Source organism: Heterodontus francisci, unplaced genomic scaffold (genome assembly GCF_036365525.1).
Source record: "Heterodontus francisci isolate sHetFra1 unplaced genomic scaffold, sHetFra1.hap1 HAP1_SCAFFOLD_91, whole genome shotgun sequence".
In the NCBI taxonomy this organism is placed as follows: Eukaryota; Metazoa; Chordata; class Chondrichthyes; order Heterodontiformes; family Heterodontidae; genus Heterodontus; species Heterodontus francisci.
Window position 1 is genome coordinate 5495146 of NW_027140989.1, and position 15391 is coordinate 5510536.

General features: G+C 44.9%; 1 protein-coding gene and 1 pseudogene across 1 annotated transcript; one reads left to right on the forward strand and one right to left on the reverse strand.

Moving 5' to 3' along the window:
- The first annotated feature begins 9590 nt into the window (after nucleotides 1-9590).
- On the forward strand, nucleotides 9591-11179 carry LOC137361698 (histone H2A.J-like). Its single transcript, XM_068026399.1, has 5 exons — nucleotides 9591-9728; nucleotides 9843-9961; nucleotides 10207-10218; nucleotides 10772-10832; nucleotides 10985-11179. The coding sequence occupies exons 1-5, from the start codon at nucleotides 9591-9593 to the stop codon at nucleotides 11177-11179; spliced, it is 525 nt and encodes a 174-aa protein (XP_067882500.1).
- Nucleotides 11180-12264: 1085 nt separating this feature from the next.
- LOC137361665 (histone H4 type VIII-like) lies at nucleotides 12265-12574 on the reverse strand (annotated as a pseudogene).
- Nucleotides 12575-15391: the final 2817 nt, after the last annotated feature.

Genomic DNA, 15391 nt, shown 5'->3' on the forward strand with positions numbered 1-15391 from the left:
TGGAGTGTGAACTCACCTCATTGGTCGGTACTTAATTCATTTCATTTGCCTACATTCTTCACCAATCAGGTCACTGACAAACAAAAGAGGGTGAGATTTCCCCGCCACGACATCAGAAGCAGAGAATTGTTCAATTTCAAAAAGCCCGCCATTTTCGTTGCTGGAAAGGAGCGGATTAAAATAAATGTCATTCCTCACCAAAGATTTAAAATCCCTTCTCTGTATTTTGTTTTATTCAACTTGTAAAATGTTGTTTAAATTGTGGCTTATTCTGCAATCGCTTTCAAACTGTCCCTGGTGGGAATAAATCCCTGTTCATTGCATTGACCTGAAGTGAAACACTCAGTTACATTTTCAATCAGAGCTCAGTGTCCTTCTCTGAAAAGAGGGAGCCGGAACGAGTTCTGGAACTGCCCTTAACCTGCTCTGTAATAATCCCATCCCAGGCTGTTGCACCGCGGAGAGTTGCTGTTAATAAAATCATTAAGGGATTAAGGTCTGACCCTCACCACTCAAAGCAGCTGTTAATGCGGCCATTCAGGGGCTGTGCAAAAACACAGTATAATAACAACTTTAAGCAAATAAGTGAAGACAGGTGAGCTGATTATGGGTTCTTGTAAAGTTTATGGGGCAGCAAACACAGCAGTAGGATCCTTATTATATTATACATCGTCTTAAATTGATTTACTAGAGATGTTCGGATGCAGCTTTTTCAGACAGATTGTGGGTGGCTCTTAAAAGAGCCATTGTGTTTGATCTGTTTTTCAGCCCATTGTGCAGTTTCACTTGGAGCTGGTGTACTTGGTCACCGCCTTTGTCCCTTCCGACATGGCGTGCTTGGCCAGTTCACCGGGCAGCAGCAGGTGCATGGCGGTCTGGATCTCCCGGGAGGTGATGGTGCTGCGCTTGTTGTAATGGGCCAGGAGGGAAGCCTCACCCGCGATGCGCCCGAAAATATCGTTCACAAACGAGTTCATGATGCTCATGGCCTTGGAGGAGATGCCAGTGTTGGGGTGAACCTGCTTCATCACTCTGTAGATGTCGATGGAGTAACTCTCCTTCCTCGACTTTCTCCGCCTTTTGCCGCCCTTTACTCACAGCTTTCTTGGCGCCCTTCTTGGCAGCTGCTTTCTTCTTCTCCTCAACCATCTTCAGATTCAATTTCCGACACAGAAATAAACCAAACCCCTTCTGAGTGCGGGTTAAATAGACAATCCCACAGCTCTATGCTAATGAGGGATGGGGAAAGTAAAGATTGTGATTGGGTGATTGGGAGTGATGTCACAATGGTTTTATATTGCAATTCTCTAATTGGTGTCTTTCGCCATCCAATCAGATTAAATATTTGCTACCAATCACAACCACTCTTAATACAGTCAGGAAGTATATTTCACAAAGACTCTCCCCAGTCCGAGATTATATTGAAAGAACAGCTCCCTGTGTGAAGCTCCCTGGAAATGTCCTGGCTGTTGTTGGGAGGACACTTATTGGCTGATTCTGTGTCGTTGTGTCACTGCTTTTGTAGGTGAGTGAGCAATCAATTCAATTCTTTTACTCCCTGCTTTTGTGTTTGGGTGTGTTCTGTCATTCGGTAGCTCTCAGTCTCTGGTACTGTATGGATTCATTCTGTATCTGTCAGACTATGGTACTGTGTTTGATTGTGACATCCATTCTGTATCTGTCAGACTCTGGTACTGTGTTTCTGTTTGACATCCATTCTGTATCTGTCAGAGTCTGGTAATGTGAGTGTGAAGAGATGAGGTGGAGTGTTGTGGCGAGGATGATGGAAAAGAGCATTGGTGCGATGACACAACCTTACTTGACCCCAGTTTGTATTGGGATTGGGTCAGTGGTAGGTCCATTGGGAAGGATTACAGCTTGCATGTCATCGTGCAGTCATGGGAGGATGGTGACGAATTTCTCCAGCAGCCAAATTTGAGGAGGACGTTCCATAATCCCTCCTGGTAGGTAGAGTCGAAGGCATTTGTCAGGTCAGAGAAGACCAGGTAGAAAGGTTGCTGCTGCTCCCTACATTTTCTTGGAGTTGTCTCGCTGTGAAGATAATGTCCACTGTGTCTCTTGATGGACAGAAACCACATTGTGATTCCAGTAGGAGGTCTTCAGCTACGGGGAGGAGACAGTTAAGAAGGACTCTTGTGATGACCTTCCCTGTGGTGAACAGCAGGGATACCCTTCTGTAGTTACCACAGTCAGTCTTGTCACCATTTTTGGCGACGATCACAATGACGGCATCTCAGAGATCCCTGGCATGCTCTCGTCCTTCCAGCTGAGGGAAATGAGACCATGTATTTGTGTTAAGTGTTCTTCTCTGTTGTATTGTAGAATTTCAGAGGGAATTCCATCTATGCCGGTGGCCTTAATTTTTTTTTTTAGCTGTTAGATTGCCTTTTCAATTTCTGTTGGGCTGGGATTGTGCTGACGTCATGGTGGGTAACATGCTGTGGAATGCGGTCAAGGGCACTTGCATCAAGGACTGAGTTGCGATTGAGGAGATCTTCAAAGTGCTACTTCCAACGAGTGCTGACTGCTTCTCTGACCTTGATCAGTGTCACTCCATTCTTTACTCTCAGCAGGGTAGGTCCTTGGTAACTTGGGCCATAAATGGTCTTGACTGTTCTGAGGAATCCACACATGTCGTGGCTGTCAGCAAGTTGCTGTATTTCCTGCACTCTTTCAGCTCATCAGCTGTTCTTTAGTTCGTGTAAGTAGATCTACTCTACAGGACGAGTGGGAAACTATTGAAGCTAGATTGCCTCCAGTCCAGAAGCAAGACCACTCCAACATCTGTCATCGAGCTGCAGTATGCTGACAACGCTTGCATATGCGCACACTCAGAGGCCACGCTTCAAATCCTCATCGATGCATTCATGGAGGCGTATGAAAGAATTGGCTTAAAGCAAAACATCCGAAAAGCTAAGATCCTCTGCCAGCCTGCTCCCCGACACTGCCCCCGACTATCAAGATCCACAGCGAATCACTGGACAATGTGGATCATTGCTCATACCTTGGGAGCCTCTTGTCACCAAGGGCAGACATCGACAATGACACTCAGCATCACCTCCAGAAGGCCATTTGGCCTATAAATCCTGCTCTGCCATTCAATAAAATCATTCCTGTTCTGATTGAGGCCTTAATTCCACTTTCCTGTCTGTGCCCATTGACCAATGACTCCCTTGGACATCAAAAAATCTGTCTATCACAGCCTTGAATATATTCAATGCGCCAACCTCCACAGTCCTCTGGAGCACAGAATTCCAAAGATGAGCAACTGTCTGACAGAAGAAATTCCTCCTCATCTCTTTCTTGAATGGGTGACCACTTATCTTGAAACTGTCCCCATAATTCTACATTCCCCCACAAGGAGAAACATCTTCCCAGCATCTACCTGTCCAGCCCACTGAGAATCTTACAGGTTTTAATAAGATCACCTCTCAATCTTCTAAATTCCATTATGTATCGGCCCAATCTGATCAACTTTTTCTCATAAGTCAACCCTGCATCCCAGGAATCAGCCTAGTGAACATTCTTTGAACTGATTCCAATGCAAGTATATCCCTCCTTAAGTAAGGAGACCATAACTGTATGGAGTCCTTTAGTTGGGATGCCACTAATGCCCTGCACAGTTACAGCAAAACTTCCCTACTTTTGTACTCCATTCCCCTTGCTAAAAATGCCAACATTCCATTTGCCTTCCTAATTACTTGCTATAACTTTATGCTAACTTTTTTGTAATTCATGTACCTGGATCCCTCAGTACAGCAGCATTCTGCAGCCTGTCTCTATGTAAGTAATATTCTGTTTTTCTACTCTTCCTGCGAAAGTAGGCAATCTCACATTTTCCCATATTATACTCCATCTGCCAAACATTTGCCCACCAGCTTAACCTATCGATATCTCTTTGCAGACACTTTATGTCCTCCTCACAACTTTATTTCCTACCTATCTTTGTTCCATCCATAAATTTGGCAACAGTACACTCAGTCCCTTCATGCAATTATGAATATAGATCATAAATAGTTGAGGCACCAGCACTGGTCCCTGTGACAATCCATTAGTTACAGTTTGCCAATCTGAAAATGCCCCATTTATCCCCACTCTCCGTTTCCTGTGGGTTAGCCAATACTATATCCATGTGTGTGTAGTTTACAGTTTGTATCTGTCAGTGTCTGGTACTCTATGTGAGTTTAGGACTCTTCCTCACTCTCTCAGTGCTATTGTTTGTGTTTTACATTAGATTAGATTAGATTAGATATACAGCACTGAAACAGGCCCTTCAGCCCACCGAGTCTGTGCCGAACATCAACCACCCATTTATACTAATCCTACACTAATCCCATATTCCTATCAAACATCCCCACCTGTCCCTATATTTCCCTACCACCTACAATAGTGACAACTTATAATGGCCAATTTACCTATCAACCTGCAAGTCTTTTGGCTTGTGGGAGGAAACCGGAGCACCCGGAGAAAACCCACGCAGACACAGGGAGAACTTGCAAACTCCACACAGGCAGTACCCAGAATTGAACCCGGGTACCTGGAGCTGTGCCGCACCGGGTTGCTTTAGATGACTCAGGCTGAAGTACTGTGAGTGAGTGCTGCAATCAACCAATATCTTTCAGCATCTGGCACTGAGCATGTGTTTCAGCATCACTCTCTATCTGTCAGTATCTGGTACTCAGTGTGAGTGTGGAATTCATTATATAATCTTCCGTCCCTGGGACGGTTGGCAAGTCTGGATTTATTCTACATAAAATGTCAGCACAGCAACAGGCCACTGATGTGGTAGGTTTTAAGCAGACAATATATTTGAGGTTTTGCTTAGTATTAAATATCTGTCACTGTGAACACAATAGTGAAAGATAATGTATCCTACAATCTGATACAGGATTGGTGTGCAAGTGTAACTCAGGCTGTACTCATCAATTTGATCAGTGCCATTCAGTCTGAGTGAGTATCTTGGATTTGCATGTAAAATGAGCTCAGTCTGGAATTGTACAGTATCTTCCATCTGCCACTGTACGAGATTTCAGGACTGGTATGTAACTTATAGCTCAGAATATACTGATCAAATTTATAATGTATCTTTTAGTTTCACAATCCGGATGAGTTTTAAACTGGAATCTGAGTTTGGATCTCAGGTTATACGATATTTCAGAATCTCTCAATCTGATTATGGACTTGAGTCTAATGTATGTGTCTGGAAACTTGATGGGAATTAATACTGATAATAAACTCATAACCTGTGTAAATATTGGGCTGGTATTTAACTTAAACCTCAGAGTACATTATTGAGGTTAATTCTGTAACTTTGAAACAGGAACCACGTGTCAGTTCTCTGTGTGTTTAATTTGAAGCTGAGGTTGCACTGTTGTGGGATTGACACACTGATAATTTGATAGTGGGCGAGAATTTGGACTGGGATTTGTATCTGCCTGTCAGTGGTAATGCGTTGGGGTGATATGGAAACAACATCTGTCTTTCCTGCTCTGTTTGATTGATGGATTGAAAATGTGTCTCTGGAACTATTTCTGCTGTCTGAGACTGTGGATCTGATGACCTGTCTGTGTCTCTGCGCTCTGTGAGTGATAATGCACGGACTGTGTGTGAGAAGGAGCTGGTGGCACTCTTCATCGTAACTTGGGTGGAGAAAATTGCCCATTTATTCTGGTTCATTCAATAATTTGCAGCCTCACAGCTCCAGGGACCTGGGTTCGATTCTGGGTATTGCCTGTGTGGAGTAAATAAAATAAATAAAAATAATCCATTCTTAATAAAAATGTTTGACTGCATTGATCTGATATTTGTAAATGTGCCCTGTTATATATTACACTACATTGAGCAGTATTTCTGTCTGATATGTTAGGATACTATTTGCATTACTTCAAATAAAGAAAACATAACGACACAAAGAACTGAGCACAATGCTGAACGTTTCACAGCAAACAGTCAAAAGGGAAAGAGATAACATATAGAAGAAAAAACCTAAAATTCTGAAAACACTCAGCCAGTCCGGAAACAACTGTGGAGAAGAGAAGCTCGGGTTAATTTTCCAGTTCTGTGACCCTTCTATAGACCTGAAACATTGCCCCCAACTTCCTCTCTCCACAGATGCTTCTGGAACTGCTGAGTGCTTCTAGCATCTTCTGTTATTCAGATTTCTAGCGGCTGCAGTATTTCTGTTTTTGAAGAATTGAACAATCGCTGAGAAGGAATGGAAGTTTACATAAGAAATAAGAGCAGGAGTGGCCACTGTGCCCATCGAAATAGTTTCACCCTTCAATTAGATAACAGCTGATCTCCTCCCTCAACTCCATCATACCACACTGGCACAGCTCCCTTGATTCCCTTAGTATCCAAAAACCTATCAATCTCTCTTGAATATACACAATGGTTGAGCATCACAGCTTTCTGGGTTAAGGAATTCCAAAGATTCATAACCCTTTGACTGAAAAAAATTCTCCTCTTCTCAGTCAAATATGACGAAGCCCTTTATACTGAGACTGTTCCCCTTCGTTCTAGATTGCCCAGCTAGAGGAAACATCCAGCATTTGCCATGTCAAGCCACTAAGCGTTTTATGTGCCAGTGAGATTACCTCTCACTCTTCTGAATTCTAGGGAATAGAGGCCTAGTCTATTCAATCTCTTCTCGTAGGACAATCCCCTCATCCTAGGAAGAATTCTAGTGACACATCTCTGTACTCCCTCTAAGGCTTCCTTAGATAAGGGGACCAAAACTGCACAGCTGTCCAAGTGTGATCTCACCAAGGCCTGTATAATTTCAATAAATACTCATACTCTAATCTCTTTGCAATAAAGACAAACATATCATTTGCTTTCCTAATTGGTTGAGTACCTGCATGTTAACTTTCTGTGATTCCTGAACAAGGACAATCGGGTCCCTCTGAATGTAAACATTTCCCAGACTCTCACTAATTTAAAAAATGTTCTGCATTTCTGTTTTCCTGCTGATGTGTCTAACTTTACACTTCTGCCCATTATATTCCATCTCTCACATTCTTGCCCACATACTTAGTCTGTCTAAATCCATTTTTACCCTCTTTGCATCCTCCTCACAGTTTACTTTGCCACCTCACTTTTTCTCATCAGCAAACATGGATAACATTACATTCGGTCACCTCATCTAAGTCATTGATACAGAATGTCAATAACTGAGTCCCGAGCACCAATCCTTGCAGGACACAACTACTTACAGCTTTCCCACAAAAAATGATTCCTACTGTTTGTTTTTTGTCTATTAACTAATGCTCAATTTATTCTGATATGTTATCCCCAAATCGCATGGGACCTGCATTGGTGTCATGACCTCTTGTTTGATAACTTATTGAATGCTTTTTGAAAATCCAAACAGACTACATCCACTGGTTCCCCTTCTCTGCCCTGGCAGTTACAACGTCAACATATTCTAATAATTTATCATTGACGATTTCCTTTTAATAAATCCATGTTGACTCTGCCCAACCATATTCTGATCTTCCACATCACCCTTTACCACGTCTGTAATAATAGATTGCAGCATGTTCCCTATTGCTGATGTCGGGCAAACTGGCCTCTAGTTCCTTGCTTTCTCTCTCCTTCCTTTCTTGAATAGTGTGGATATGTTTGTTACCCTCCAATACACAGCTTCTGGAATCCAGGAACTGATGTTTTTATAAGGAACGGGAATAGCTGTGGGAAAATGAATCTGAGTAATTCTATTCTGAGTCCACTGTGTGATTCAGGTCAAATAATAATTATCAATAAAAAGGAGCAAAATCAGAGTTCAATTTAACTTTAATTTGAAGGAATTCAGTGTTGGAAATATATTTATTCAAATTATACACTTCTTGGTTTGGGAAACAAAATTCCTTTGAGACAGCACCCAACTCAGTTCCTATCTTTCAGTTTCTCATCTGAGGAATTTAAGGAACACCAAACTGTAATGGCTGGGAATCAAACCCGGGAACAGCTACTTGGAAGGTCATTGAATTGAAACATTAACTCTGTTCTCTCTTCACAGATGCTGCCTGACCTGCTGAGTATTTCCAGCATTTTCTGTTTTTATTCCAGCTGCTTGGAAGGCAGGTATGCTCACTGCTCTAACAGCATCACTCACACGGAGCAATACATTGAGTCTTTCTGTGGATTTTGGGACTGGGCCGCTGTCTTTTGGTCTCTGATGCTGTAATCACAGCCAATAAAATACTCAGCTCAGTTCCAGATGTTTAAAACTGGTGAACCGAAAGGCGACATGATGAAAAACTTTTCCATGGAGTGAATGATTCGGATCTGGGATGCATTGCCTGATAGGCTGAAGAAGGCAGATTCAATCATAGCTTTCAAAAAGGAATTGGATAAGTAATTGAAATGAAAAAAAAAGCAGGGCGGAAGAAAGGCCAAAAAGCTGGCATGGAATCAATGGGCTGAATGGCCTCCTATTGTGTTGTAACCATTCACTCATTCTATTATTCTAAGACCAAAATTATTAAAGACCTGTTTCAGCCCAGTTACTGTTACAGATCTCAAACAGAGTTTGGCTGTTTATCAGGGTGTTTGTGAACAGCAATAAATCATAATTTTACAGCACAGAAAGAGTTCATTTGAACAATTGTACCCATGGCCGCTCTCTGAAAGAACTAACTAATCAGTTCCACCTCGCTGTCATCTTCACATTGCCCTGTAATTTCCCCATCAAGTAATGATTCAATTTCTTCAGGAAAGTTATTATTGAATCTGTTTTCACCTCCCTTTTCAAGCAGTACATTTCTGATCATCAGAACTCACGTTAAAATATCACCTCCTCTCCCCCTCTGATTCTTTTAACAATTCTGTGTCCACTGGTTACAGACCCTTCTACCAGTGGGAACAGATTATCTTAAACCCATTACAGTGTAGAACACAACTATTAAATATTATATTAACATCTCTGCTCCAAGAAGAATGAATCCAGCTTTGCTGTTATTTCCCGCATCTCTGGTGCCAATCTGGTCAATCTCCTCTGCACACTCTCTCAGGCCTTGACATCCCTGCTAAAGTGTGGAACCTAGAATTAGAAATGCTCCAGCTGAGGCCGATAACCAGTGATTTAATTTATAAAAGTTCAGCATGAACTCCTTGTTTGTGACCCCTATTCCCATTTCTGGTTTCTCACCCAGTGTCGGCTGTGAGCTGTTGAAACGGCCTGATTAAATATTTCCACCCAACAAAGCGCTGAACTCAGAGAAGCCGGAATGTGAGAAGCTGCTGAGAATAAGGGATCCTCACAGCCAGGCGACATTTCCCGGTGGATTTTTCAATTGAAACTGGGGCTGGAGAGAGTCTTTGGGAAATGTAATTCCTGAATGCAGTGAGAGAGTTTGCGATTGGTTGCAGATGTTAAATTTGATTGGATGGCGAAAGAGACCAATTAGAGTATTAAAATATAAAACCATTGTGTTATCACTCCCAATCACCCAATCACAATCTTTACTTTCCCCCATCCCTCATTTGCATAGAGCTGTGGAATTGTCTATTTAATCCGCACTCGGAAGGGGTTTGGTTTATTTCTGTGTCTGAAATTGAATCTGAAAATGCCTGAAGAGAAGAAAGCAGCTCCTAAGAAGGGTGCCAAGAAAACTTTAAGTAAGCCCTCAGCAAAGGGTGGCAAGATACGGAGAAAGTCGAGGAAGGAGAGTTACTCCATCTCCATCTACAAAGTGATGAAGCAGGTTCACCCTGAGACCGGCATCTCCTCCAAGGCCATGAGCATCATGAACTCGTTTGTGAACGATATTTTCGGGCGCATCGCGGGTAAGGCTTCCCGCCTGGCCCATTACAACAAGCGAAGCACCATCAGCTCCCGGGAGATCCAGACCGCCGTGCGCCTGCTGCTGCCTGTGGTGCTGGCCAAGCATGCCGTGTCGGAAGGGACAAAGGCGGTGACCAATTACACCAGCTCCAAGTAAAACAGCACAATGGACTGAATAACATCCCAAACACAACGGCTCTTTTATTGAGCCACCCACAATCTGTCTGAAAAAGTTGCATCCGAACATCACCATTAAATCACTTATAGACAATGTATAATATAATAAGGATCCTACTGCTGTGTTTGCTGTCCCATCAGCCTTACAAGAACCCATAATCAGCTCACCCATCTTCACTTTTTTGTTTAAAGCTGTTATTGTACTGTTTTTTATTTCACAGCTGCTTTGAGTGGTAAGGGTTCGACCTTAATCCCTTAATGATTTTATGAACAGCAACTCTCCGCAGTGCAACAGCCTGGGATGGGATTATTACAGAGCAGGTTAAGGGCAGTTCCAGAACTCGTTCCAGCTCCCTCTTTTCACAGAAGGACACTGAGCTCTGATTGAAAACGAAACTGAGTGTTTCACTTCAGGCCAATGCAATGAACAGGGACTTATTCCCACCAGGGACAGTTTGAAAGCGATTGTAGAATAAGCCACAATTTAAACAACATTTTACAAGTTGAATAAAACAAAATACAGAAAAGGGATTTTAAATCTTTGACGAAGAATGACATTTATTTTAATCCGCTCCTTTCCGGCAATGAAATTGGTGGACTTTTTGAAATTGAACAATTCTCTGCTTCGGATGTCGTGGCGGGGAAATCTCGCCCTCTTCTGTTTGTCAGTGACCTGATTGGTGAAGAATGTAGGCAAATGAAGTTAATTAGGTACCGACCAATGAGGAGAATTCTCTGTCTATATGTAAAGTAAATGCTGCGGAAATTATCTATTCTTTGTGAAAGCATTTGTGATATTGTGAAATTGTCTGGAAGAGGAAAGACCGGCGGGAAAGCTCGGGCCAAGGCAAGTCTCGCTCATCCCGGGCTGGACTGCAGTTCCCGGTGGGCCGTGTTCACAGGCTCCTGAGAAAGGGCAACTATGCTGAGCGTGTGGGTGCCGGAGCCCCGGTCTATCTGGCTGCTGTGCTCGCGTATCTGACCGCTGAAATCCACGAGCTGGCCGGTAACGCGGCCCGGGGCAACAAGAGGACCCGCATCATACCCAGACACCTGCAGCTGGCCGTCCGCAACGACAAGGAGCTCAACAAGCTGCTGGGAGGAGTGATCATCGCTCAGGACGGGGTGCTGCCTAATATCCAGGCCGTGCTGCTGCCCAAGAAAAGCAGCGCTCAGAGCACCTGGAAAAAGTAAAGCGGCCAAAATGTCATCCAATAACCCAAAGGCTCTTTTCAGAGCCACCCACAGTCTCTGTGAAAGGGCTGATTATTGTCTACTTCCAGCATGTCAGTAACAGAACAGAATAGGAACAACTTAAAATGTTCAAGTAACTATTTCAGTGGCTTCTCACTGTCCCCCGGAAGCCTGTGTGAAGGGGAATTACCAATAGCCTGTAATTTATCACTTACACACCGAGCTTGAGTTATTGGTCCCTTAAGGATTGCTGAATGGAGTCGTTTCCCATGGAGTGGGATATAAATGACAGATTAAAGCTGTGCATAAAATAGCACCAGGAATTTGTGGCGATAAAAGCAGAATAAAAAAGGGTCAAGGATACGGGAAAATATTTTACCAACAACTTTAAATCGATTTTCCAGCAATCGCTTCTTTCCGACACTGAAATTGGCGCCTTTTTCGAATTCAATCTTTGTTAGGACGACAATTTAAGCCAATGAATTGCTGTATTTTCTAATTCGAGGCTCTGCGATTGGTTAAGACATGCGAATGGGAAGAGGGTGACCAATCAGAAGTGAGCGCGGGCTCAAACTGCGGGAATTCCAGGTTCCTGAATGATTGAGCTGAAACTGATCATTTTCGCAAACCCTGTCAGTTTCAGTGCAGGAAACACCGTCTCGGGAGAAATAACATCACAAGTGGGTGTGGTTCCAGTGACCGCTTCAAAGGCTGCTGCAAAACTCCTGGATCCCTCATTGCAGCGAAATAATTTTGAAATTCTGTGAAAACAATGAGTGATTCTGGAGGAGTGATGTGGCTTTTCACTGAGGGCATGTGTCGACTGGGGAAATAACTTACTGTAGAGCTTCAGGCACTGTTTACACAGCCCGATTAGAAAATCAAATCCACTGTACGTCCTTGCTGCAAATGAAATGTCAAGCTCAGGGATTCCAGTTTTCTACCCGAATACAGCACAGATTTATTCCAGACAGTTCTAAACAGCCGATCCAATCTCCCGTTGCCAGGTCACTGCTCTCTCTGTGAGGCGGTGGGTGGCTCTGAGAAGAGCTTTGTTGTGTGGTTGCAGGAAAGGGTCGAGTTGTTCAACCGCCGAATCCGTCGAGTGCAGCTCTGCCATTTCAGAGCGGACACCACATCCATACCAGTGACTGTCTTGCGCTTGGTGTGCTCAGTGCAGGTGACCACATCCCTGATCACATTCTCCAGGAAAACCTTCAACACCCCGCGAGTCTCCTCATAGATCAAACCCGAGATCCGCTTGACCCCGCCACAGCGAGCCAGGCGGCGATTTGCTGGTTTGGTGTTGCCCTGGATATTATCACGATGCTGTTTGTGGTGCCACTTTGCTCCGCCTTTGCCCAGTCCTTTGCCTCCTTTACCGCTGCCTGACATTTTTTTATTTCCCAAATATACTTTATTCATAAAAATCTGTCAGAATTACATTCCAAAACAGTTTATAACAGTCAAAAAATACCAGCAGTGCGAAGGTGATCAGTTTCCTTCGATTCAATTTTGTGTTGCCTCACAACCCTTCCATTTCATTGTCCTGCCATATACATTTTTACACTTACAGCACATAACATTTTCCCGATACGGGTCGACGGGTTTCCCATGGATCCAGCCCCTCAGTCCAGCTTGGTGGGGGGACCTTACACAGTGGTCTTTCCCCATTGAGCCTTTCCTGTGGCTGCCCCAAGCTTTAGTGCGTCCCTCAGCACGTAGTCCTAGACCTTGCAATGTGCCAGTCTGCAACTTTCGGTCGTGGACAACTCTTTGCGCTGGAAGATCAGCACGTTTCGGGCAGACCAAAGGCCGTCTTTCACCGAATTGATAGGCCTCCAGCAGCAGTTGATGTTTATCTCGGTGTGTGTCCCTGGAAACAGCCCGTAGAGCACAGACTCCTGTGTTACAGAGCTGCTTGGGATGAACCTCGACAAAAACCACTGCATCTCTTTCCACACATGCTTTGCAAAGACACATTCCAGGAGGAGGTGGGAAATCGTCTCTTCCCCACCACAGCCACCGCGGGGGCATTGTGCAGAGGGGGCGAGAATTCGGGCGTGCATGAAGGATCTGATGGGGAGGGCCCTTCTCACCACCAGCCCAGCTACGTCTTGGTGCTTGGTTGAAAGTTCTGGTGATGAGGTATTCCACCAAATGACTTTGACGGTCTGCTCGGTGAACCGTCCGACAGGATCCACCGTCTGCTTTTCCCGAAGGGCCTTGAGGACATTCCGTGCAGACCACTGCCTGATGGACCGGTCGTCAAAGGTGTTTTCCCGCAGAAACTGCTCCACGAAGGATCGGTGGTACGGCACGGTCCAGCTGCATGGAGTGTTCCGCGGCAATGTGACCAGGCCCATCCTTCGCAACACCGGGGACAGATAGAACCTCAGCATGTAGTGACACTTGGAGTTTGCGTACTGCAGATCTACACACAGCTTGAAGCAGCCACACACGAAGGTGGTCTTCAGGATGAGGGCCACGTTGGGAAAATTTTCGCCGCCCTTGTCCAGAGATTTGAACATCGTGTCCCTCCGGACCCGGTCCATTTTAGATCCCCAGATGAAGCGGAAAATGGCTCAGGTGACTGCCACAGCACAGGAGTGGGGTATGGGCCAGACCTGCGCCACGTAGAGCAACACAGGGCGGCAACACAGGGCGACACAGTGGCGCAGCGGTTAGCACCGCAGCCGCACAGCTCCAGCAACCCTGTTTCAATTCTGGGTACTGCTTATGTGCAGTTTTCAAGTTCTCCCTATGTCTGCGTGGGTTTCCTCCTGGTTCTCCAGTTTCCTCCCACGTGCCAAAGACTGGCAGGTTGATAGGTAAATTGGCCATTATAAATTGCCCCTAGTGTCGGTAGGTGGCAGGGAAATATAGCGACAGGTGGGGATGTGGTAGGAATATGGAATTAGTGTAGGATTAGTATAAAATGGGTGGTTGATGGTCGCCACAGACTCGGTGGGCCAAAGCGCCTGTTTCAGTGCTGTATCACTAAACTAAAACTAGACAACTTGATCGCCTCGCACCTGATGACCAGGTTCTCACCCACAACGGAGAGAGATCGCTGCTCCCACATGCTCAACTTTTGTTGTACCTTGGCTACTCGCTCCTCCCAGGTTTTGGTGTACGCCATATCCCCAGCACCTTCAGGTAATCTGACCTGACGGTGAAGGGGGAAAGGATCTGTCAGCCCAGTTCCCAAAGAACATGACCTTGCTCTTGCCGTGGTTACCTTTGGCTCCCGGGGCCTGTTCGAACTGGTCGCAGATGCTCATCAGTCTGCGCACGGACAGCGGATCCGAGCTTCTGCCTGACATGATAATTCTTCAATCAGGTCACTGCTGGATATGAGAAACAGAATCCTTCAGCCTCCTTTTTATTGCGGCTGCCAGGACCTGTCTGAGAAGTGCAGTGAGGGGAGGAGACAGAGTGAAGATTAAACAGAGAGCGGGAGGGAAGGAGACACCCAGGTGACTTACAGAGAGAGAACGGCCCCTCTCTTTCAGCTCCACCTCCAGTTTCCTCCGGGCTGCCAAATTCATACCCTTTATTAACAGTAGAACCGAAACCCAGCTCTCCACACAAACCCTTCCAGACTCGACCTTCATAGTCAAAGCTTTCCAGAAAGCCGGAGCTTTTAAATATAATCCCACGACAATTAACACTCAGTAATATTCCCACCAAAACACAGTCCATTCTACAACAAGGAACCTCTTCAGTAACATCACCATTTCCACACACATCCGCTTCCAGCAGTTTACAAATACCTTATTGCAGCTGTTTGGGGAATCTCCTGTGGAAAGGTTGGAGTTGGAAAGCGGCCTTCACCCGGCAGTGTTATCGTCTCACACTGAATCTGCCAGACATCCTTTTCTCTTTATTGTGAGAGAGAAAGCGTGGATTTAGGAAACGTTCATTTGAAATGATCTCTATTGAGAACGAGCCCGGCCGTGGGACAGGTATTACAGTGCAAAGAGTTGTCCATGACCGAATGTTGCAGACTGGCACATTGCAACGTCCAAGACTATGTGCTGGACGCATTAAAGTTTGGGGAAGCCAACATGGAGTCTCAACGGGGAAAGGCTGCAGTCTAAGACAAGGTTTGTCAGCCAAGAGCGACGTCTCAACTCATTCCATTTTCGCTGCCTCCGGAGAATCCTTTGCATCATGTGGCAGGACTGTATCTCCATTGCAGAAGTCCTC

Bases quoted from the DNA above. Each gene is read 5' to 3' on its own strand.
- LOC137361698 (XM_068026399.1), top strand. From the start codon at position 9,591: ATGCCTGAAGAGAAGAAAGCAGCTCCTAAGAAGGGTGCCAAGAAAACT. The intron at 9,729-9,842 runs GTTCACCCTGAG...CATTACAACAAG, and splicing joins TCTACAAAGTGATGAAGCAG to CGAAGCACCATCAGCTCCCG. The intron at 10,833-10,984 runs GCAAGTCTCGCT...GAAATCCACGAG, and splicing joins GCGGGAAAGCTCGGGCCAAG to CTGGCCGGTAACGCGGCCCG.